The sequence below is a fragment of the Leuciscus leuciscus genome (assembly GCF_965113295.1).
Source record: "Leuciscus leuciscus genome assembly, chromosome: 16".
NCBI classification, from domain to species: Eukaryota; Metazoa; Chordata; class Actinopteri; order Cypriniformes; family Leuciscidae; genus Leuciscus; species Leuciscus leuciscus.
This window is the reverse complement of record NC_138740.1, coordinates 37,111,841-37,135,918: the sequence shown is the minus strand read 5'-3', so window position 1 is coordinate 37,135,918 and position 24,078 is coordinate 37,111,841. Positions and strand designations below refer to the sequence as shown.

Below are 24,078 nucleotides of genomic sequence, written 5' to 3'. Positions count from 1 at the left end.
ATTCCCTGTTTTAGTATTCTGTGTTTTCCTGGACTCTTGACCCTTGCCTGCTTTCTGGACTGTTTATGAACCTGTGCGGCCTGCCTCGACCTAAGCCTGTTATCACCACGAGTTACTGGATTGCCCCTTGTTTAACTGTATGCCGGAGTGTATGTCTGCTTGTGTTTAAGTTGAAATAAAGTGCTGCACATGGATCCGACCGCCTCTGTCCGAACGTTACAGTACCCTTGAGAAAAACCTGTTCTATACGATGCATTGAACTGCTAATTTTAATATGCATTTAATGTATCACTGAAAGTAAAGGTTTAAGCAGCTTGAGCAACGATAAACATTCAAAGTGATCTTAAGCATTATAGGTTTCTGTAGAGGCTTATTTCTTAATAAATTACTCTTAACTGCACATTGTCACAGTATTATTTTGTCACATTATAAGAGTAACATTTAATTTAATTTAAAATAATTACCAGCACTGCATAAAACAAGTAAAATGTATTTAAAATATCAAGTGGTTTTACTTAATTATATTAATTACATCAGATTTGTAAGTAAAAATGACTTAATATAATTTAACAGACCAAGTTATATGTACTTATTCACTTTGTGAATTTTACTCGGCTTAGTTAAGTAGATTTACTTGATTTCCATAAATGTGAAATTTACTTGAAAAATATTCGTGCAAAAACTTGCCAAATAAAAATTGAGTAAATTCTACTTATTGTTTTTCTCAGTGTGTGATGGACCAGCCATTTGTCCAGTGTTTTTTCCTGCCAACGACCCGAGACACTGGGAAAGACTCCAGCCTCCAGACCCTATTGGACAAGCGGTAGGGAATGGATGGATGGATGGATGGATGGATGGATGGATGGATGGATGTACTGTGAGGGTTCTAGTCCTCCCTCTCACTGACACTCTTCTTTCCCCACCAATGTGTCTTCCTTGATCCATGTTTCCAAACAAAATCATTCTAAAGCATTCCCAATTTATCAAATGATTAAAAAAATAAATATAATTACTACTGTAACTAAAAATGGGACACCTGGGTCGGTTTTCAGCTGAAATTGCAATTAGTTGTGTTTGTAGTGATTATCATTTAATTTAAAAGTATTATTTTATATTTGAATATAATTCCTGCAGAAATGTACAGTGTTTGTCATCATTCTGATTTGAATGATTTTATCAGTTTTGAAAGCAGTGTGTTGGCACTTGAAAAAAAAAGTGCTGTATAGTGTTTTGCAGATGAAGTATGATGACAAAAGTGTTAATGGATTTTGGAAAATGTGGTCATTAAATGCCTTTTGTGTGAAAGCAATGAAAAATTATTCACTGAGTGTTTCACTGAGTGAAGGATTTTGAAAATGTGTCTTCAGTATTTACCCATGCTTGTTAGCAATTAAAAAAAAAAACAACTAACTTCTCATTACTTGTGGAAGAGAAAAGTTCTCTGGAACGCTGTAATTAATTAACTAATTAACATTTACTACAGAAATAGGGATGGGTGGGAAAATATATGACGTCATTATGTTGTGGCTAATGACAAGACATGAAATTTCTCTGTACTTTACCTGTTGTAGCCATTAAAGAAAACATTAAGTTTCATTTTTATGTTTAAATATTTTGTTATTTTTTAATTTAATCAATGTTGATTATGAAAGTGAGCAGTGACTAATTTTAACCGCAGCTTCAGCATCTATTTATAGGTGGTGGGATGCTTTAGTTAGATTCTAGAGAGCATTTAAAGAAGCTGAAGTGATACTCTAAGTTTTGAATGCTTATATCTTCTAATTGTGAATTTTGATTTGGAGCACAATATCTTATAGATAACAGTAAGGCTTACATATTCATAATTAAAGCTAAATTAAACCTCTATAGACCTTTATTACAGCAAATTGTTTACCGGAAGGCCTCGAAGCAGTGTATCGTAACAGTGAAACTCAAAGCAACTAATTTTAATCCAACATAAGCCGATCTGAGAGAGCTGTGGCCCGTAAACATACAAGATTATTTCACCACACGGTGTCAATGCTCGTCTAAACTAGTTACCTTGACATTGCAGTGTGGGAGACTTGACGAATAAGATCAGAATGAACATTTGTATTAGGCCTAAATATTTTTGTCATTATCTCTCATTTTCATTGACAATCATGTAATTCACACATTTATGCCAAAATTCTTAATATTCAAACAGTCGCGCTGTCAACGTGTAACTGTTTATGATTAATTCAATTTTTAACATCGTTAAATTTCTTTAAGGCAGTTGCTGCGCATTCATTCATCTATTTTAATACTTACGAAAATTAACCATGGTTTCACAACAAATAAAACCAAAAAACATGGCTATTGTACTTAAACCATGGAGTTATATTTTATATAGGCCTAGTATTATGGTTATGTGGCGATCCTGAGTATAGTTTTACACATCAGCCCAGTCTATTCTGTAAAGTTAAAGTGAGACGCCGGTTTTTTAATTTTTAATTAAAATTTTTTGCACATTAATCTGACAATAAATGTGGAACACCCAGTTTTTCTTATGCACACCCAGAGACGCTTTTCTGGCTACGCTAGTAATGCAGCATGAGAAAGATATGATAGCCTACATCATGAGATGTGCAATAGCCTATATGTCTGGAGACATGGAGTGTGTAAGACATGATTTTGAACACTTCATTGAGTTTTGTTTTGTAGAAAGACTCTTTTTATAAGATTTTCGTTTTGAATAAATTGTGCAGGACCCACATCACCCTCCTTCCCGCGCTACTGACTGTGGCTGTTTGAGTTTGTCAAGTTGTGTAGGACTTCACAAAGTTTCCTTGTTAAACACACCCTTTTCTGAACAGACATAAAAGGAATGGAAACATTGTTATTTCATTCTGTTCCTGATACATGATGGATCTGCGTGTGTCTGTTGTTCTTCTTTTCGTTTTTCTCACTGGAGGTACAAGAAACAGCAAGTATTGAATGTATTATTTGGTACACTGAGGTCACTGAATGTCTCTCTCTGTTTTTAAGGCTATTCTCTCAAGTGTTACTCATGTACACCTAATATGATGGGTTCCTGTGACATGCAAGAGCCGGAGACATGTCCATATGGAGATTATAAATGTGCAAGCGGTCTAGCAGTTGGTATGAAGTGGAAATTTACTGAAAGTGATAATATGAAGTAGAAGTATAATAGGTTAATCTTATCACATAATTGGCATTACTTGTCAATTGCAAGAGGAATATGATTTCTGGAATTGTTTCTTTAGCCTATTATATAGGAATTTTGTCTTTTTTGCAGGTATCACTGAGCTGACTGCCAAATATAAAGGGTGTTTATATCGATGTACACCAGGGAAACGACAGTTATATGGAGGGTCATTGTCTGTCCAGTGCTGTGACACTGATCTTTGCAATGCACCAGGTACTTGTCTTTATTTGACTTTGTGCTGATCTACATTTACATGTATTCAACTAACAGTGTCCTTTTTCCACTACGATTATTATAATTCAAACCAGCCCGTTCTCATCCCAAGGCGTCATATATTGACGCTTTTGACATTTCGTCTACATCGAACGCACATGGCACCCTTTAGCGTCAATATGAGACGCAGATAGAAATGGGCCAGAAGGCGCCTCCTAGCGGTCTAACCCTATCCCTACACTACACCTAAACCTACCCATAACCGAACAAAGCTCTGTGCGTCTCATATTGACGCTAAAGGGTGCCATGTGCGTTCGATGTAGACGAAATGTCAAAAGCGTCAGTATTATGACGCCCAAGGATCAAACACAAGTGATTGTTCAGAATGAGCACAACATCTAATTTCAGTAGATAAAAACAGCGTTAAACTAGAAAAGTGTGAAAATAAGTTTCTTGGAATTTGTCAAGTGCTTTCTGAGAGTTTGTACTTCTGTATTTTTTTTTTGAAAACTGATGAAATTGATCAATGATAAACATGCCATTTTATTAACTACTATTATTATAATTATAATTATTAGTATATAATAAATACTAATTTCTACCCAGAAAGTATTGAATACATTATTTGGTACACTGAGGTCACTGAATGTCTCTCTCTGTCTTTAAGGATATTCTCTCAAGTGTTACTCGTGCAAATCTGATTCAAAGGGTGTCTGTGACGCGAAAGAGGAGACATGTTCAGCTGGAAATTATAAATGTGAAAGCACTACAGGCAGACTATCAGTTGGTATGAAGTGGAAATTTACTGAAAGTGATAATATGAAGTAGAAGTATTATAGGTTAATCTCATCACATAATTGGCATTACTTGTCTATTGCAAGAGGAACATGATTTCTGGAATTGTTTTATTACCATATTACAGGAAGTTTGTCTTTTTTTGCAGGTTCCACTAAGGTGTCTTACATAACTAAAAGGTGTTCATCTCATTGTGAACCAGGGACCCACTATTATGGAATGATGACGACAACAACGTGCTGTGACACTGATCTTTGCAATGCAGCAGGTATTGTGCTTTATTTGATATACATTTACATGTATTCAACTAACAGTGTCCTTTTTCCACCACGATTATTATAATTCAAACACAAGTGATTGTTCAGAATGAGCACAACATCTAATTTCAGTAGATAAAAACAGCGTTAAACTAGAAAAGTGTGAAATAAGTTTTTGGAATTTGTCAAGTGCTTTCTGAGAGTTTGTACTTTGTATTGTTTTTAGAAATTGATCAACGATAAACATGCCATTTTATTAACTACTATTATTATAATTATTATTATTAGTATATAATTAATACTCATTTCGGTATCATGTTTATTAGATGGAATGTATAAGGGAAGCTTCCTCCTGCTCTTCTCTCCTCTGCTCTTCTACTTCATGTTTCAGTGAATCCAGATTCTGCTCTTCAGATTCTTCAGCAAACACCATAGGCCGCTGTCGGTAGCCTAAAAGAGGCCTAGAAATAGGGTTTCGTTCCACCAAGTGGGGCACTATACCTACTTTTTTTATATTTAACATCAGAAATATATAGAGATTCCTTAGGAAAAACTTCTCCACACACAACCTTGCAGTTTTTGAGAAAAATTATGCTAAAGGTGCCCATTTTGAAAAAAAGGGAAAACATAGGGAATTTTGCACTTTCAAACCTGTTTATCATATAAACCCAAAAATGCCGAATTACCACTTGAAGTACAAAATAAACCAGTTTGAAATGTGTGATATACCTGAAGTTGCTATCTAGGGACAGTAAACATGATAAGATTATCAAGAAAAATTCTACTGTTGCATTAACATCCCAATTACTTCTCATTATGTTGTTCCAATTCAAAGGTAATATTTGAGGTAAAATCTGAATAACAAATAGAATTAAGCCAAAATATAATAACAGAGCTGCCAACTCTCACGCATTCACCGTGAGACTCACGCAATTGACACTTTTCACACGCTCTCACGCCACACATCCATTTTCTCACGCACAGAAAAATCGCGAAGCAAAGATGACACGGAGACCGACAGACTGGACAGAGCAGGTTAGTTATGATATGAAAAAAATCTCAGCTCTCAGATTCTGTCAATTTTATTACGAAATTCAAACAATAAATACCGTTTTGGCGTTTGTAATTGTGACGCAACAGATCCCTAGCGGCAAGTGACCCGATCATCTCTACTAGCTAATAGTAAATAAACACGAATGAACAATGTTGAAAGAAACAGTACAGCTTACCGAAATGTATATTCTTCATACATAATATCGATCAATCAATCAAACAAAGGGGTCAATAAAACAGCTGGAGAACAATTATGTCACATAACATTTACCTCAGGAAAGCCATTTATTGACCATAATATAGGCACGTTAGTTGGCTAGAAAAAGAGCTATAGAGAGTATTTTGCTAAATATGTGTACCATATTACATATTTATTATATTTGTACTTATATCATTAAATAAAGTTATTATAATAAAAAACGCATTATATTTAATTTGAGTTATTTTTAACCTGAAATAATACTACCAGCTGATAGGGCTGTCTGTATGTAGCCTATATGTATTTTTTTTTTCTTGAGAAAAATTAACGCCTATCTTGTGTACCTAATATTTATCCAAATGAGTCAATATTAAATCAAATCACAAGAATTGAATTGAAATCGTGAAATTTGTTTCAAGAAATTTGTAAACAAAAAAAAAAAAAAAAAAAAAAAGTAGCTTACCAGAAATTGTACCATATAAACATTGTAACATGTTGTCACTAAACCTAATAAAATTCAGTTTAGTTACTAAAATGTTTTGACAATCACAATACACTTATTGTGATGCAAGTTTTTTTTTGCAAACCCCCCCAATCTCCCCAAATCTCACTCCAAGTTAAACTCAAAAGTATATAAAAAAAACCACTTTTAAAAATAACACATTTAATGGTGAATTGTTAATTTGCATACACGAGCAGTAACTGCACTACATGTACATATTCACAGGAATGATTATTGTAAACAAGATTTAATTTTGATTTATTTATTTACCTACCCATCTCTCTCTCTCTCTCACACACACACACACACACTAACCCGACCCCTAAACCTACCCATCTCTCTCTCTCTCACACACACACACACACACACACACACACACACACACACACACACACACACTAACCCGACCCCTAAACCTACCCATCTCTCTCTCTCACACACACACACACACACACACACACACACACACACACACACACACTAACCCGACCCCTAAACCTACCCATCTCTCTCACTCACACACACACACTAACCCGACCCCTAAACCTACCCATCTCTCTCTCTCTCTCTCTCTCTCTCTCTCTCTCTCTCTCTCTCTCTCTCTCTCTCTCTCTCTCTCTCTCACACACACACACACACACACACACACACACACTAACCCGACCCCTAAACCTACCCATCTCTTTCACACACACACACACTAACCCGACGGTCCCGACCCCTAAACCTACCCATCTCTCTCTCTCTCTCTCTCTCTCACACACTCACACACACACACACACACACACACACACTAACCCGACCCCTAAACCTACCCATCACACACATACACACAAGTCAAGCGTTTTTTGTCTATAAAACGCCGATATCAGGCCGGGTGAAACCCGTAGTTGTTGGGACATCAGAGACCGGTTTGTCCAGGAGGGCAACATGTTTATTAGCAATAGCTAACGTTAGCTCCGTAGTGTCCGACGTTTTGAGCCATTCCTATGCTTGATTTTTTCCCATCGGACTTCAGTAAAGGGCTGCGGACCTTTCCCACCATCTTTTCCGACATGAAGAATACACTTTACGGGTGTTAATCGAGCTTGATCGCCGCTATCAGATGAAGATGCGCTGCTTACGTCCTCCTCCATGTTTACATGTGCGTAGTGATATTGGCTTGATTTCGGCTTTGACCTACTTACATTTTCGATGCTGATTGGTTGAAAATCTAGCTCAACAGTTTTATATGTCTCAATACGCAGTCAATATAGTGCGCCAATAAATTACACTTTTCTCATTAACTGCAGGATAATGCGTGGAGAACTTTTTGCTTGGATACCTTTTATTAACGTTGAACATGCAAAAGAAAAAGTAGTGCCCCGTTTGTCGGAACGAAACTGAACGATACAGCTCACGTACAGCGGCCTACCAGTGAATATGATTCACATTCTGATGCATTGCTATACTTAATACTACTTAACTGAATAAAGCTTGTTCATTGCTCTGCTGTTCCTTGTATCATGATTTGATGATCTTAATAAACAATTTTACAGTTTTTCTCAGTTGATTTGACACATATCTCCAAACTCAGGTCACTGTTCTCAAGTTTTCACAGTGATCTTAACAGTTTGTAATTGTCCTAAACAGGATGTACATTTCTCTTCATTTCATGCAAATTACAAGTCACATGCATAATTTTCTCAAAATACTGTGCACAAAATTTTCAAATGTTTTCACAGTTCATACAGTCAACTAAACCTTTAATATATCAGGAAAAAAAACAATGGCAGCTCTTTTTATTGGTTTTACAAAAATCACAATCATTTGTGCACCATTTTTCCAAATAGGCCTACAACAAAAAAAAACTCTGTTATTTGTTAAATCGTCTCGGTTACGTATGTAACCCTCGTTCCCTGAGTAGGGAACGGAGACGTTACGTCGGATGACGACGAATGGGGTTTCGCTTAGAAAGCCTATCACCTTCGAGTATATAAAACGAGCCAATGGCAATGAAATGCCATGGGTCTGCGGAATTTGCATAGGGGGGGACTTGGAATACACATATGACCCCGAGGGGCTGCATATGGAGTATCACTGGGGTGTCCAGCCGCAGGTGGAATGTTTCAACCCCAGGGGTGGCAAGGAATCTCTAGCCAGGCATCCAGAAACTGCGGCAGCGGGGTCATAAGCATAATGCTGAAGCGACCAGGGAGAAACACACTAGACTGGCAGATCTATGGCGGCAAATCAATGCCAATAATAAACGAGCGCACAACTGATGCGGGCGCGCACGGTAAATGACATACGCGAGAGGATAACAGATCTACACGCGAAGAAACGGGAACTCGCGAGCTCATTCAAACCCTGCGCGCGCGCATGACATCATCTCTGCACGCAATACAAGCCCTCGCGTGCGCGCATGATCATTCCCCACGCGCTCGCGCTTGATCTGCTCTCGCCTGCTGCTTTTGCTCGCTCGAACACTTTTATTTTTGGCAGTCGAGGGGCGGGACTTACTGTTTTAATAACCTCAAATGTCATTGGTTACTTTTCCCCTTTTCCAGAAGTCAGTTGCGATTGGACGCCTGTCCAATGACTCGTAATTCACTTGACTTGAGACATGAGACATCACTTCATTTGTTTTATTTATTGTGTGTAATGTGATTTAATGCATTGTTAATATAGAATAGATTCTTACCAGATACTTTATTAACAGAAAGTCTTATTGCATTGTGTTGTTAAGAGATATTTAGGCTACAGACTATGACGCATTTCCATGGTTATTAGCATTGCAAATTGACCCAAATTTGTATACATTTTTACATTTTATATTTATAACACTGTGATTTGTGATATTGGCATTAAAATATCTAAAATAAATTGGAGAAAAATGGGAATATAAAGTCATACAGGTGAAACTCGAAAAATTAGAATAAGTTCATGTGCAAAAGTTTATTTATTTCAGTAATTCAACTTACAAGGTGAAACTAATATATAGACTTGTTACATGCAAAGTGAGATATTTCAAGCCTTTATTTGTTATAATTTTGATGATTATGGCTTACAGTTTATGAAAACCTTTTCACAATATTCTAATTTTGAATTTGTTTCTATTTTTGAACTTTTGCACGATGTTCTAACTTTTCGAGTTTCACCTGTATTTGCTGTATATCACCACTACATTACCACTATACTCTCATTCACCACTATTTACGTTTACCCAACCAAAATTATATTGGTTCTGAGAACCTCAGAAATGTAAAACGTGTCCATTAAATAGTTGCAAATATAACAAGGGCTTTGGGTGAAAGATACATTACTTGTTTATCAATATTCAAGAGTTGTTGTGTAAGCTTTTGTTATCATCCTGTGTATTACTATTATGTCAATTTTGAGTGGTTTATTATATTTTCTATTAAATGTAAAAGGGATTCTGGCTTCTCAAGTTAAGATACAGTACACAGCATAAATGATTACACCCCTCTGAAACCCAAACAAATTCAGATTTTTTTCTTTATCTAGGGCTTTTTTTTTTTTTTGAAGATATGTTATGTTCAGATGGGGTGTAATCATTTATACGGTGTACTGTACTTGCCTCATACTTTCTCTTATTAGGTTATTAGCTTACAAAAAGTTAGATGGTTAAGATCACTATATAATATTTTAATATCTAATTTGCTGGGTTTAATTTTGTTCCTCTATATTTTGTAGCAAATTCTGAAAAGGCATTTGTAAGCTAATTCATGCTGTGTACTGTATCTTAACTTTGAGAAGCCAGAACCCCTTTTGCATTTAATAGAAAACATAATTAACCACTTATATTACCTAAACATTTATAAAAGATTTGGTCAATTTGCAATGCTAATAACCATGGAAATGCGTCATAGTCTGTAGCCTAAATATCTTTTAACGACACAATGCAATACGACTTTCTGTTAATAAAGTATCTGGTAAGAATCTATTCAATATTAACAATGCATTAAATCACATTACACACAATAAATAAAACAAATGAAGTGATGTCTCATGTCTCAAGTCAAGTGAATTACGAGTCATTGGACAGGCGTCCAATCGCAACTGACTTCTGGAAAAGGGGAAAAGTAACCAATGACATTTGAGGTTATTAAAACAGTAAGTCCCGCCCCTCGACTGCCAAAAATAAAAGTGTTCGAGCGAGCAAAAGCAGCAGGCGAGAGCAGATCAAGCGCGAGCGCGTGGGGAATGATCATGCGCGCACGCTAGGGCTTGTATTGCGTGCAGAGATGATGTCATGCGCGCGCGCAGGGTTTGAATGAGCTCGCGAGTTCCCGTTTCTTTATGGCGAGTGGATAGTGACTTTTCTAAGACTACACTGAAGAAGGCGAAGGAGCAGTCTACCCTTCCGTCGCCGTCAGTCCGTGTCTATTTTTGAATGGGATTGATAGAGACGTCAAACGACAGACCGGCGGCGACGTCATGGCGACGTCACAGTAGTAACGTATACCTTACGGCAACGTGGCGACGGCGTACGTGAGAAATGTATAAAAATATGGCGAGCGGATAATGCCTTTTCTAAGTCTACCCTGAAGAAGGCGAAGGAGCAGTCTACCCTTCCGTCGCCGTCAGTCCGTGTCTATTTTTGAATGGGATTGATAGAGACGTCAGACGACAGACCGGCGGCGACGTCACGGCGGCGTCACAGTAGTAACGTATACCTTACGGCGACGTGGCGACGGCGTACGTGAGAAATGTATAAAAAATCATAACGTCTGAACCAGGCACGTCGCCTAATAAGACGCCTGATACACACGTCGTCCCTCAGTACGTCGCCTAATAAGACGCCTGATACACACGTCGTCCCAATATAATGTCATTTTTCCCATGTTGATAACGAAAAGTGAATAGCATGAGTAAGATTGGATTTTCTTTAAAGTGAATTTTTGTTTAATATTAAAGCCTCTTAATTTTAAATTTGTCATCACCCAATTGTATGAATTTAATAAAAAAAGAAGCGAATATTCCATAAACAGGCTCTAACTTGTTGGTCTTTCTACAGCAGTGTTTCAATAAATGGTCTATCTTTTCTAGACAGAAAAGTTAACAACAAAGTAATAAAAAAATGTATTTGCAAAATCTATCCCTGCCTCCAGATACAATGGTCCCCCTTGTATGAAAATATTAATTGGAATAGAGCATGGAGTAACCCACATACATTTTTAATTACAAACAAAGTAAAAGAAATATAATTTAAAATTATTTACCATTATTACCCCTGTAACAAGATTATCTCTAAATTTATAGCCTACCGTAGACGAAAAATGCAGCTTTTGCTTTATGGAAACGGAAACGTTAGACTATTTATTCTATAATTGCTCACATAGCTCTTCTCTGTGGAATGATATAGCCTACAATGTTTCATTAATGGACAACTTGGCTCAAACATAGCCTACATTTATCTAATTTTGATATCTTCTTTTACTTTTCTGACTCAAATTTCTCTGTACAATATATAGTCAACTTAATCATTTTGCTTGGAAAATTCTTTATTCTTAAATCGAAGTTTATGAAAACGACGGTGACGCATTGCTGCCACATAATTTTTTCCACTCAATTGTCGTAATAACGAGATCTTATGTCGTTTTAACGACATATTTTTCTCGTAATAACGAGATCTTATTTCATTAAAACGACATATTTTCTTGGCCTTATAAGAACGTGTGTAGTCATGTACAAAATATGCCTTTATCCACATAAAATTGATAGCCAATCATGTCTTTATCATATACCTTCAAAAAGCTGAAGAAATAGCAGCCCCCAACGGACATTCATGTTAAAAGATAAAATTCTGTACACACCTTATTAATAACAGATGAGCCCAGAATACGAACATTGTGTTTAATTCATAGACTGTAAAAAAATAGGTTTAATTGCATATTAGGCTAAGCATTTTCCTCTCATAGAAAACCCTTATAATAAAGAAAAAGCTTAATGTGGCTTAATATACTTCAGTGATAAAGATCAAATGCTGTACACACCTTATTAATAAACCATACTATCCTACAGAAAAGCAGATGAGCCCAGAATATGAACGCAATGCATTTAATTATAGGTTAAGCGTTTTCCGATAGAAACCCTTTATTATAAAGAAAATAAAGGTGGCTCTTAACGTGGCTTTCTATGGGAGGATGGCATTGCGTTGCACAGCAAATCCTTTAAATGGTATTCAATGCAAAACAAAAATGAAAAATAAAACAAATTATTGTGGCATTAATTAGCCCACAAACAATATTTATTTTAAAGACTAAACGAATTTGTTTAAAGAAAAAAAACAGCGTTGGGCGTTTATCTGTAGAGTGTTTCAGCCGCCCTTTTCAAACTGGCGCAATAAAATGCAACAGAATTTGATTTGTTAAACATGAAGGACTTATCAGTCTGGCATGGCCGCTCGCTCTAACGTTAACCTAGATAAATGTTCGCTATTATTAAGCGCATATCCGAGTGTTTGTGCGGAGTGTGGAGCGCGCACTGCATGGCACACATGGACGCGCCGGTGCCATCACTCGCATTTTCCTATCAACAGTGGAAACAACTTAAATACTCCATTTCTGGTCATACAGAAAAGAATAAAACATCAGTCGCAACTTTATTTGTGTAAACTTTCAACAACAAGAAAACGTTGTGCTTTTGTAAAATAAAAGAAAACGAACGCGCTTTCATGATCTCTGTGAATTGGAGCGCGTCTCAAAAATGAACCGAAAAACAGTTAGCCTCACAGACATGAGAAATATAACTATCTATATAAAGTTTATAAATAAAATAAAAATGTCCACCAACGAAAAAAAATCCAATCGAAAGCAAATACGGTAGGCTACCATCTGATTATGTGATCCTGTCCGTATGAAAGCCGCATTCATTAGCCTACTTTTGCCGGTGCTTTGCGGCAAGTTTTATGCGCTTGAGCGCGGAATAGCCATATATACACCCAGGATTGAATATAAACGTGCGATTAGTCCTAATTGCTTAAATAAATTACTACTAGTCTAGAAAAATCCTTTAGTCTATGGCAACTCTAATCAATAGCCTACATTTCATATTTGACATTATTTAATTAGTAATTTTATCCAGCTCTTTACATTAAATTAGTTGAGTTAGCATAATTAGTTAATGAACAAATAAAATAATAAAATAAAGTTTAAATTATACCGGTAACATTGCTTATTCCACCACACAAAGGATTGTTTATGGTGACAATCCGTTATACATGTGAAGATTGTATATGGCTATATCTTGAAGATTTTTGTATTGTATCTTCTGTTATAAAGATGAAGATTGACAGTTCGTTAATTAAACAAAATAAGAACACAATGTTGTAAAAAATAAACAACTTAGGCTATCTGTTAGATGTGTTTTGACTACTTTTTGTTTAATTATCTCTATAATGAAGATATAGCCTATTAACAAAAATAAATCTTAGGCTATATATAATATATTATATAAAAAAAACTTATAGGCCTATATAAAATATATTTTAAAAAAGGGCCTCATTGATTCATTTTGCCTGATTGGGGGCTGTTACTATTTGCATAAGCTTTTTGAACGTAGAAGTGTGAAAAAGGCGCGATAGGCTGTCAATTTTATGTGGATTATAAAGGCAAAAAACGAGAAAACGAGAAAAATATGTCGTTTTAACGACATAAGATCACGTTATTACGAGAAAAGATGACGTTAAAACGACATAAGATCTCGTTATTACAATAATTGAGGGGAAAAAGAATAATATGTATGTGGCAGCAGCTATGCGTCACCGTAGTACTGCTCTTGATGTGTAACAATTATCGTCAGTTATCCTCTTGCGCCCTCTGTTGGCATTTGTACATACATATGTTCATTGTTTATATATTTCTTCATGTATTTTAATAGTGTTGTTAAATAAAATAAAATAATTAATTACTTTTAATACCCTACTTTATTTGAACCAATTATATTGCCTCATTTGTAATTATGTATTTAAGTAAAGGCTATTGTTCACTTTAGATCTATCTTTATGACCAAAAAATATATAGCCTAAATAAATAGTCGACACTGACAGCCCTAGTCTTGAACATTTGACCATGAACCTACATTGTTTTGCATTTTGTGACTAAACGACTATTTCCCTATCTTATATTTTTTCATTGTTGATTTCTTGAAAATAATAGGCTATTAAAATACTTTCTTGTCACCTTCTCCTGTAAACAATATCGTGAATAGTTTCATAGTGTGTATTCGCCCATTATGGTCGACTGTGTAAATTAAAATTATTACCACCTTCAAAAGTAAAAACTCAGAATGACACATTCCAGAATATTGTGTTTATAGATTACAATTAATGAATTTATCTGTTCAACTTTAAAGTTGTTGTTAATAATAATTGTGCAAAAACTTAGTTGTGACTTTGATGGTGTATAATTTGCATAGTCCTCATATCCACTAGAAAGTGAGTGAATTATAAAAAATAAAATAAAAACTATGTTCGTAAACCATTCAGAGATGACATTAATGACATACACAACTTTGTATACAATACAAAATTTGTATCAATGATATTTTCCATGTCATCAGAATACAAGAAAAGAATGATTGATTAGAAAGATAACAAAGGAAAGATAAGAAAAGCTAGGGGGGAAAATAGATATTATTTTATTGTGATGCGACATTGGAGTCATGCTGTGGTGAGACGTTGGTGTCACGCGTCTGTGATGCGACGTGCTGTGGTGAGACGTTGGAGTCACGCGTCAGTGGTGCGACGTGCTGTGATGCGACGTTGGAGTCACGCGTTGGTTTCACGCGTCTGTGGTGCGGCGTACCCCTTCTGTCACGTAAAAGTACACGACTGTCGACTTCGGTAAGTTATCCGTGGCATTATCCACTCGCCATATAAAAAATCATAACGTCTGAACCAGGCACGTCGCCTAATAAGACGCCTGATACACACGTCGTCCCTCAGTACGCCGCCTAATAAGACGCTTGATACACACGTCCCAATATTATAATGTTATTTTTCCCATGTTGATTATGAAAAGTGAATAGCATGAGTAAGATTGGATTTGCAATAGGCTCAGGGGCAATCCTTTACACATTCTCAATGTATTTTTATTGTAAAATTAATGACAGATTTAAAAAAAAACTAAATATAGCCTATATCACCTTTTTAATTAAAATAATTTAACATCATCATCTCAAAACAATGAAAACAGCAGATTTTTTAACATAACTGCACATATATGCCAACAACAAAATAAAGTTGACGTGTAAAACGGAATTTCCACATCAGGGTTATTATAGTGCTACAAAACAGATCAAGTGATCACTAAATCAATAGGTTTTGAGGTTTGGAATGATGGGAATAATAAAATCTGTATCTATAGATGTCATTTAACTGCCAAAATTCAGTCAAACTGGATTATTAAATGGTAGGATATTCAGTGCAAAACAAAAATGAAAAATAAAAGTAGCCAATAAAATAAACAAATTATTGTGGCATTAATTATCCCACAAACAATATTTATTTTAAAGACTAAACGAATTTATTTAAAGTAAAACACCAGCGTTGGGCGTTTGTATAAGCTAAGTGTTTCAGCCACCCTTTTCAAACTGGCGCAAGAAAATGCAACATAATTTGATTTGTTAGACACGAAGAGGACTTATCCGTCTGGCATGGCCACTCGCTCTAACGTTAACCTGGATAAATGTTTCCTATTAAGCGCATATCCAAGTGTTTGTGCGGAGTGTGGAGCGCGCACTGCATGACGGCGCCGGTGCCATCACTCGCATTTTCCTATCAACAGTGGAAACAACTTAAAATACTCCATCATTTCTGGTCTTACAGAAAATAATAATACATCAGTCGCAACTACTTTTTGTTTTGTGTAAACTCACAACAACAAGAAAACGTTGTGCTTTTGTAAAATAAAATAAAACGAACAGGGCGCGCTTTCATGATCTCTATTGGAGCGCGTCTCAAAAATGAACTGAAAAACAGTCTATAGACAAGCCTCACAGACATGAGAAATATAACTATCTATATAAAGCTTTAAAAAAAAATATCCATCAACGAAAAAAATCAAATCGAAAGCAAATACGGTACCATCTGATTTATCCTGTCCGTATGAAAGGCGCACCTACATTACAGCGGAGATGTATATGTTTGCAGGCAGCCTACACTGATTTAGAAAAGACTAGTTCATTATTAAACAATTAAAATGCTTCATTATTTTTTTCAGACACATTTATTATATCATTTGCCTACTTTTGCCGGTGCTTTGCGGCAAGTTTTATGCATGCGCTTGAGCGCGGAATAAAGGCTATAGCCATATATATAGGCCTACACCCAGGGTTGAATATAAACGTGCGATTAGTCCTACTTGCTTAAATTAAACTACTAGTCTATAAAAATCCTTTAGTCTATGGCAACTCTAATCAATAGCCTACATTTAATATTTGACATTATTTATATAGTAATTAGTATCCAGCTCTTTAAATTAGTTGAGTTAGCATAAATAGTTAATGAACTACTGTAATAAAATAATAAAATAAAGTTTAAATTAAGATACTACCGGTAACCATAGCATAGCATTGCTTATTCCACCACACAAAGGACTGTTTATAAGGTGACAATCCTTTATACATGTGAAGATTGTATATGGCTGTATCTTGAAGATTTTTGTATTGTATCTTCTGTTATAAAGACGAAGGTTGACATTTCGTTAATTAAACAAAATAAGAACACAATGTAAAAAATAAACAACTTAGGCTGTGTTCTGTTAGATGTGTTTTGACTACTTTTTGTTTAATTATTTCTCTAGGTAATGAAGATAAATCTTAGGCTATATATAATATATTATATAAAAAAAAAAACTTATAGGCCTATATAAAATATTTAAAAAAATGGCCTCATTGATTAATTTTGCCTGATTGGGGGCTGCTACTATTTGCTTAAGCTTTTTGAACGTAGAAGTGTGATAAATGCGCGATAGGCTGTCAGTTGTATGTGGATAAAGGCATATTCATGTATTTTAAGTGTTGTTAAATAAAACAATATAATTAATTACTGTTAATACTTTATTTGAACCAATTATATTGCCTCATTTGTAATATGTATTTAAGTCATACTAAAGGCTATTGTTCACTTCAGATCTATCTTTTTGACCAAAAATAAAATAGTCGACACTGACAGCCCTAGTTTTGAACATTTGAACATGAACCTACATTGTTTTGTATTTTGTGAGTAAAAGACTATTTCCCTGTCTTATATTTTTTCATTGTTGATTCTTTAAAATAATAGGCTATTAAATGACTTTTTTGTCACCTTCTCCTATAAACAATATTGTGAATAGTTTCATATTGTGTATTCGCCCATTATGGTCAACTGTGTTAATTAAAATTATTACCACCTTCAAAAGTAAAAACTCAGAATGACACATTCCAGAATATTATGTTTATAGATTACAATTAATTAATTTATCTGTTCAACTTTAAAGTTGTTGTTAATAATTGTGCAAAAAGTTGTGACTTTGATGGTGTATAATTTGCATAGTCCTCATATCCAGTAGAAAGTGAGTGAATTCTTTTTTAAAATTCTGTTCGTAAACCATTCAGAGATGACATTAATGACATACACAACTTTGTATACAATACAAAATTTGTATCAATTGTATTTTCAATGTCAGCAGAACACAAGAAAAGAATGATTGGTTAGAAAGACAACAAAGGAAAGATAAGAAAAGCTAGGGCGAAAAATAGATATTAATTTCTTGTGGTGCGACGTTGGAGTCACACATTGGTGTCACGCGTCTGTGGTGCGGCGTGCTCTGGTGCGACGATGGAGTCACGCGTCTGTGGTGCGACGTTGGAGTCACATGTTGGTGTCACGCGTCTGTGGTGCGGCGTACCCCTTCTGTCACGTAAAAGTACACGACTGTCGACTTCGGTAAGTTATCCGTGGCACTATCCACTCGTCATATTTCTTCGCGTGTAGATCTGTTATCCTCTCGCGTATGTCATTTACCGCGCGCGCCCGCATCAGTTGTGCGCTCGTTTATTATTGGCATTGATTTGCCGCCATACAGATCACTGCACAGATCAGCAGGGTAATGTGCACTCGCTGGAGATCGCCGTCACACCAACACCGGAGAGTCGCTCGTCTCGAAGGGAAGAGAAAGAGTAAACTCAGGAATTTTTTGGCTTACAGGAGTGAAGAAAGCTCGGAGTGACCACGAAAGGGATGGGAAAGGAAGAGGTGTAAGAGATAGAAATTTTGGAGAGGATAATGTTGAGAGAAAGGGTAATGTTGAGAGGGAGATGAACAGTGGAAGAGGTAGAACGAGATGAGGGGAAAGGAATGGAGCAAGAAGAGTTGAGGATTTAGAAAAGATCAGCTGAATTTATCATCAAATCAACAGAACACACTTGTAGTTTTGATGTTAGTATTTATTTTTGATATACATTAATATAATACAACTCAGTGCTTCATTATGCAGTGAATACTGAAATGTTTTGCCAAAAAAAAGAGTGTGTTTAGTTTGCTGTGTTAATTGTTTTGAGAGCAACTACATTCATTTGGAGAAATATGTCAAATCGATTGAGAAAAACTGTAATAAACAAATATGAAACAAATATACTGCCTCATCATTATGAGAAGAAAAAAAAATTATAGTAAAATAATTAGAAGATTCAAAACAAACATTTCTTTCATACACAGAAAATGAGATATTTTGAGATCGTATAAGAGAAATGTGTTTTTCATTTCATGAAAATGTGCTTATGGTTGTTCAACTAACCAATCAAATGTTTAAAATGCAATGAGACTATAATCCACAACTGCTCACACTTACATTTGAAACATCCAGCCTTTGAAACCATGTACTCATCTAATCTTCAGCCCAAGCCTGCAGAACTGCAAGCACAGTATCTGCTTTACACTCTGTTTGTAATTGTAAAACAAACTTTTTGCAACATGCTAAACACAGTTCTCTACATTAGAAACATCATTCAAAACTAAAAGCTTTTAAATGCTGTCATAACGTGTCCCATGGAGATCAAGGGGAGGTGATATAGGCTCCGGACTCAGTTATCATCCACAGAGGATTTTTATTAAATGCCAGTGGAGAAGTAGGGGTGTACATATTCACAGTGATGTGTCAAAGAAAAAAAGAAGACAAAAATTAAATATATATATATACACACACAAAAATAAATATACACTTGACTCTGTGCAAACTTTGATGTATCAACAACATCTTATATCGTATAGCAGAGTACTTTTTAGAAATATATTAAAAGTGTGTTTGTGTTTAAATAGGAGCATAGGAGAAAACTCAGATCTGTTATCTTGGCAAAAGGAGGTTGCAAAAAGGCAATAATTAATAAAAGGGTGCCAATAATTATGGCCAACATGTTTTGGAGAAAAATATTTATTTCATAATGTGATTTCCCCCCCACTTTCAATTCATTTACTTCAATAAAAGGTTGGAGTTTTGCACATTTTTTGAATGAAAGATCAAAAGGATAAGTTTATTTTTACAGCCATCTTTGATCATATTTACCAGGGGTGCCAATAATTCTGACCACAACTACATTGAATGTACAAGCTATAGATTGTTTCACAGCAGCTTCACTTGTGTGTAATTTGGCGTGCATGTGGCTAATCATTTTATGTATAGAGTTCCTACGCAAAAACACAATTTTCTGGAAGAGTTAAAATAGTTTTGAATTATGTATTTGCTTTTGCAAGAAATGTCTGATGTTTTGCATGTTGTGTGTGAGTTTTGTGGTTTTGTGTGTATTTAATCTTTTTCATTTTGCTATAGTTTCAGAAATTGTGTAAGCAACACTGTGACATATATGCTTAATAAAATGTTCTCGAGTATTGAAGCTTTTTCATCTTAAATGAAAATGTTGCACTTGCACAGAAGAGGCTGTGTTTTCTGGTGGCAAATATAATTTTTATTTCTGTCACACGCTGTATACAGTCTGAAAATTCATCAAAGACAACAATAAATTTGTTTTTGTTTCGCAGTGTTGAAATAGCTGGCAGTGTGACTTCTTCATGTCAAAGAGTGAAACGCCCTGCGAGGAGTGAGACAGCTCTCAGATTTAATAAAAAGTATCTTAATTTGGGTTCCGAAGATGAACGAAAGTCTTACGGGGTTGGAACAACATGAGGGTGAGTAGGCCTAATTACTGACAGAATTTTCATTTTTGGGTGAACTAACCCTTTAAATAGACATCTATAGCCTACTTAATAAATGGTAACCAACAATAACAATAAAACATATGAATAACAATACATAAGAGTATTTGAATCTATATGAAGTTTGATGTCATAAACATTACAATTCATTCTACCGTGGTTTGACCGAATAACAGTCAGCACACAACAGTGTTAAAACATTCAGTGGTCAACAGATTTTGTTTTCTCTTCTAAAACAAGTAACTGTAGAAAAGGAAACCACCACAATACCTCTTTAAACACATTTGTCGCAATGCAATATTGCATGTGTAGCAAGTTGGGAAGAGAGAAATATTCATTGTATAATATTTTATTTTTATATGATGAACCAAAACAAATTTCCTATTAAGTAAAATACTTTCAGTTTCATTTTGTATTAAATACTTATACGAGTGAGTGAGTCACGCAATGTTATTGTGGTTAGGAACTATCAATTAAGCTGTTTCGTTAAGTGGGACGCTAATGAGTGTTGCACGCTATGCCTTTGGAGAGTGCGCGAGTTACGTCAGCCTCAGATCGCAAATGGACGCTGGCGGGGCTTGAGTCATGACGCACTTGTTTTCTTCTCACTCTTCCCAGATAATATTGTGTATAACGTGGGAAGAGGTTGGCGCAACGGATATTATTCTGATCTATTGTCCCATATGTTTCCAGGGTCAATAAATGCAGTCGTTTTGAAGCCATCCAGCTGTCTGGAATTCTTTATGTACAGAAATGGATCTGCTAGATCTAACATGTAATACATATTTAAAAGGTTGCAGATTTATGGAGGTTATCACAATTAAAATACCAAATTTTATTTTAAAAAAACAACGACGATTTCCTTTAAACATTTGCCTCAGACCATCTTCTTTTTGCAGCTCTAACAATTTATTAGGTCTCAATGAAAAATTTTAATTTTACTTTTGTCACTAGAGTACGTATTTGCATGTTGCATGTCACTATTCCCAGAAAGAGTTTACCATATCTTTCACATAAATGATGTTGCACTTGCAACATTTTGTAAAGAGATTGTATGATCCTTGCAAATATATATACATTTATATAAATTAATATTTTAATAGAAATATCTCATGTTATATGAATGAAGTCTGCATAATGTAAGGGTACATTATGCAGACTCCATTCGTATAATGTGAGAAATTTCTAATAATTAACAATTTGTAAACCTTTTTTGTGCTTTATTTATGTTAGACCATTTATTTGTTCTTTAATTGGTTGTATTTATTTTGAAGTTATCTATAGCTATTGTTCTTGCTTTCAACCAACTCCTTGCTTTTAAAAAAAACTCAAATAAGATATTAGCTAAGAAAGAACGAAAAATAAAGTTCACCCAATAGCCTCCAGCATCCCTGTAATCTACTGATGACATGAAGCTTGGGAAATGCATGGATTACTTCTTTTAGTTATGTGCTTGAAAATGTGATCAAACTGATGAAGCTCTGGTGTTCTAGGTCATTAAAGGCTGTTTTTGTGTTTCACAATGTCTCAAGTCTGATTGTTGATTTCAGAGGAAATCAAACTTATGGTCCTGTTTGATCAGGACGTTTAATGTCATATATGATCATATACTACTCACTGTAACTGCAGCTATTACAATCCTTCAGTGTTTCTCAATAACTTTCCATCCTCCTCCCCAAATGGCCACAAATCCCTAAAGCCTATGTAAACTATATGATTTTCTTTCTTCCACAGAACACAAGATCTTTTACTTTCTTCTAGAACATGTCTATGTTCTACTGAGGAAAAAAGTCATACAGGTTTTGAATGACATGAGGGCGAGTTAATGATTTTTGGGTGAATATAAAGGTTGGTTTAGGTAGACCTGCAAAGTGCTTGTAATTTCCTTATCTAACTTTCTTTTATTGTTAAGTGTGAAGTAAATTGTGTAGTTTTAAGTTTCTGCTTCTCTACTTTCATTTTCTCATGAAAATCCTCCCCTTTTGATAAGCTATAAAATGGCACTGAAACGGACACATTATTTTACTCTCCTCCTGATCAAAGATGGATCTGCAAATCTCAGTTTTTCTCCTGTTCATTCTCTTCACTGCAGGTACAAAGACAAATAGTGTTTGTGATGTTACTGGGTACAAATACAGATAATTAATGTCTCTTTCCTTCTTTTTCTTTTACTAAAGGACACTCTCTCAGCTGTTATGAGTGTGTGAGTATGATAGGTTCTTGTGACGATCAGAATTTAAAAACATGTCCCAGTGGATCTTCCAAGTGCATGAGTTTAACAGTGATACCACAAAGTAAGACCAGCATGACAGATCGAGTGGTGTAAATATAACTTCTCATATAACTGTGACTCGTTTTCTCGGCAGAATTTACTAAATCAATCACAGAATATTTTATTTATTCCTGCTGTTTAATTTGTTTTCTATCCGATTGTTTTGCTAACAATGGCAATTGTATTATTAAAAACATTTGAAATAAGAAAAACTGATACATTTATAACTGACATTTATAATTTTTCCATCAAAATAACATGTACTGGTCTTTTCTGTATAATTCATATTTTAGATCAATTTAGTTTCAAAACGAAGATTAAAGATTGTGCTGTTGACTGTCAAAGCGGGTCCATGAACTTCGGCATTTCAAAGATGTCTTCTTCCTGCTGTAACACAGACCAGTGTAACGTCAAAGATGCTCCAGGTATTGTGCTTTCCTGACCTTGTGCAAATGACTATCTTCTTTAAAGTCAACATTCATTTTTCTTCCAAATGACATTCAATCAGGAAATAAAATACAGGGTGTGGCTCGTCTGTTGTGAACTGATTGAATGGAGCAGCTAAAGGAGTGTTACATTATATTATATATACTAGTACATGTTTTCCTCCTGTAGATCCCTCTAACATCCCCAATGGAAGGAAATGTTACTATTGTGATGGACAGACCTGCTCAAACACAGTGAGCTGTTCAGGGACTGAAGATCGGTGTGTTAATGCAACAGGTGAGGATCTGGAAAAGGACAAAGATTGTTGTTATTTTTGTTTCTCCACCATTTATTTTAAATATTTGATACAAATCACATACAACTGCCAGCTTAGACTAACCTTTGTTTTCTTTCTTTTCATCAGTGACTCTTGAAAGCCTGTCAGCCGTTGTAAAAGGCTGTGCGACTACATCTATTTGTGACGCCACATTTATTCCTTCTGTTGGGGGCATCTCGTGTTGTGAGGGGAACCTGTGTAACGGGGCTCAGAGTGTCACCCAGAGCTTCCTGTTCCTCTGCTGTTCTCTGCTCTCCTACTTCATGATGCACTGAATACAGCAGATCTTCACATTCTACAATCAGGCACGCTGTACTGAATATAATAACTTAATAATAACTTGGTTTTTTTTCTATACTAGACTGTGTTCAGATGTGATAAACTGAATTTATACAGGAAATGTATGTATTCATCACCTTGTTTCAGGGTTCATTTTTAAATCTTCATGATGTAAAAAGTCCAAAATAAAGTGCAATATTTTTTTCTTAAATAAAAAAGTACTAAATCATCATTATGTCCAGAAAAAAAATCTAGTATCATTATTTAATTATTAAAAAAGAAACATTTTCACCTGTTTTGTTTTGCATTTGTCCTACAAACTATGTTTGGGAGACTTTGACTGCCTGGATCTGAATTGTAATTA

The 24,078-nt window shown here is 35.2% G+C and overlaps 3 protein-coding genes across 6 annotated transcripts in view; 2 read left to right on the top strand and 1 right to left on the bottom strand.

Annotated features, from left to right (window-relative positions):
* The window catches only part of LOC309476903 (uncharacterized protein), a 95,014-nt gene that overhangs the window by 43,170 nt on the left and 27,766 nt on the right, over window positions 1-24,078 (bottom strand). The gene's annotated exons all lie outside the window — the stretch shown is intronic.
* LOC309477505 (uncharacterized protein) lies at window positions 809-7,755 on the top strand. 4 transcript variants are annotated; one of them, XM_082140783.1, is made up of 7 exons: window positions 2,705-2,932; window positions 3,007-3,120; window positions 3,278-3,400; window positions 4,068-4,187; window positions 4,344-4,463; window positions 4,779-4,884; window positions 7,623-7,755. In XM_082140783.1, the coding sequence occupies exons 1-6, from the start codon at window positions 2,881-2,883 to the stop codon at window positions 4,844-4,846; spliced, it is 597 nt and encodes a 198-aa protein (XP_081996909.1). In that variant the 5' UTR covers window positions 2,705-2,880; the 3' UTR covers window positions 4,847-4,884; window positions 7,623-7,755. The 4 variants fall into 4 exon arrangements, 2 of the variants coding, with proteins under 2 accessions (XP_081996910.1, XP_081996909.1); XM_082140784.1 differs by lacking the exon at window positions 2,705-2,932 and adding an exon at window positions 2,509-2,639 and having other exon boundaries at window positions 4,779-7,699; XR_014198661.1 differs by lacking the exons at window positions 2,705-2,932; window positions 3,007-3,120 and adding an exon at window positions 809-823 and having other exon boundaries at window positions 4,779-7,699.
* LOC309477381 (urokinase plasminogen activator surface receptor-like) lies at window positions 22,363-23,881 on the top strand. The gene is made up of 5 exons (XM_082140640.1): window positions 22,363-22,492; window positions 22,578-22,694; window positions 22,966-23,097; window positions 23,288-23,395; window positions 23,523-23,881. The coding sequence occupies exons 1-5, from the start codon at window positions 22,444-22,446 to the stop codon at window positions 23,708-23,710; spliced, it is 594 nt and encodes a 197-aa protein (XP_081996766.1). The 5' UTR covers window positions 22,363-22,443; the 3' UTR covers window positions 23,711-23,881.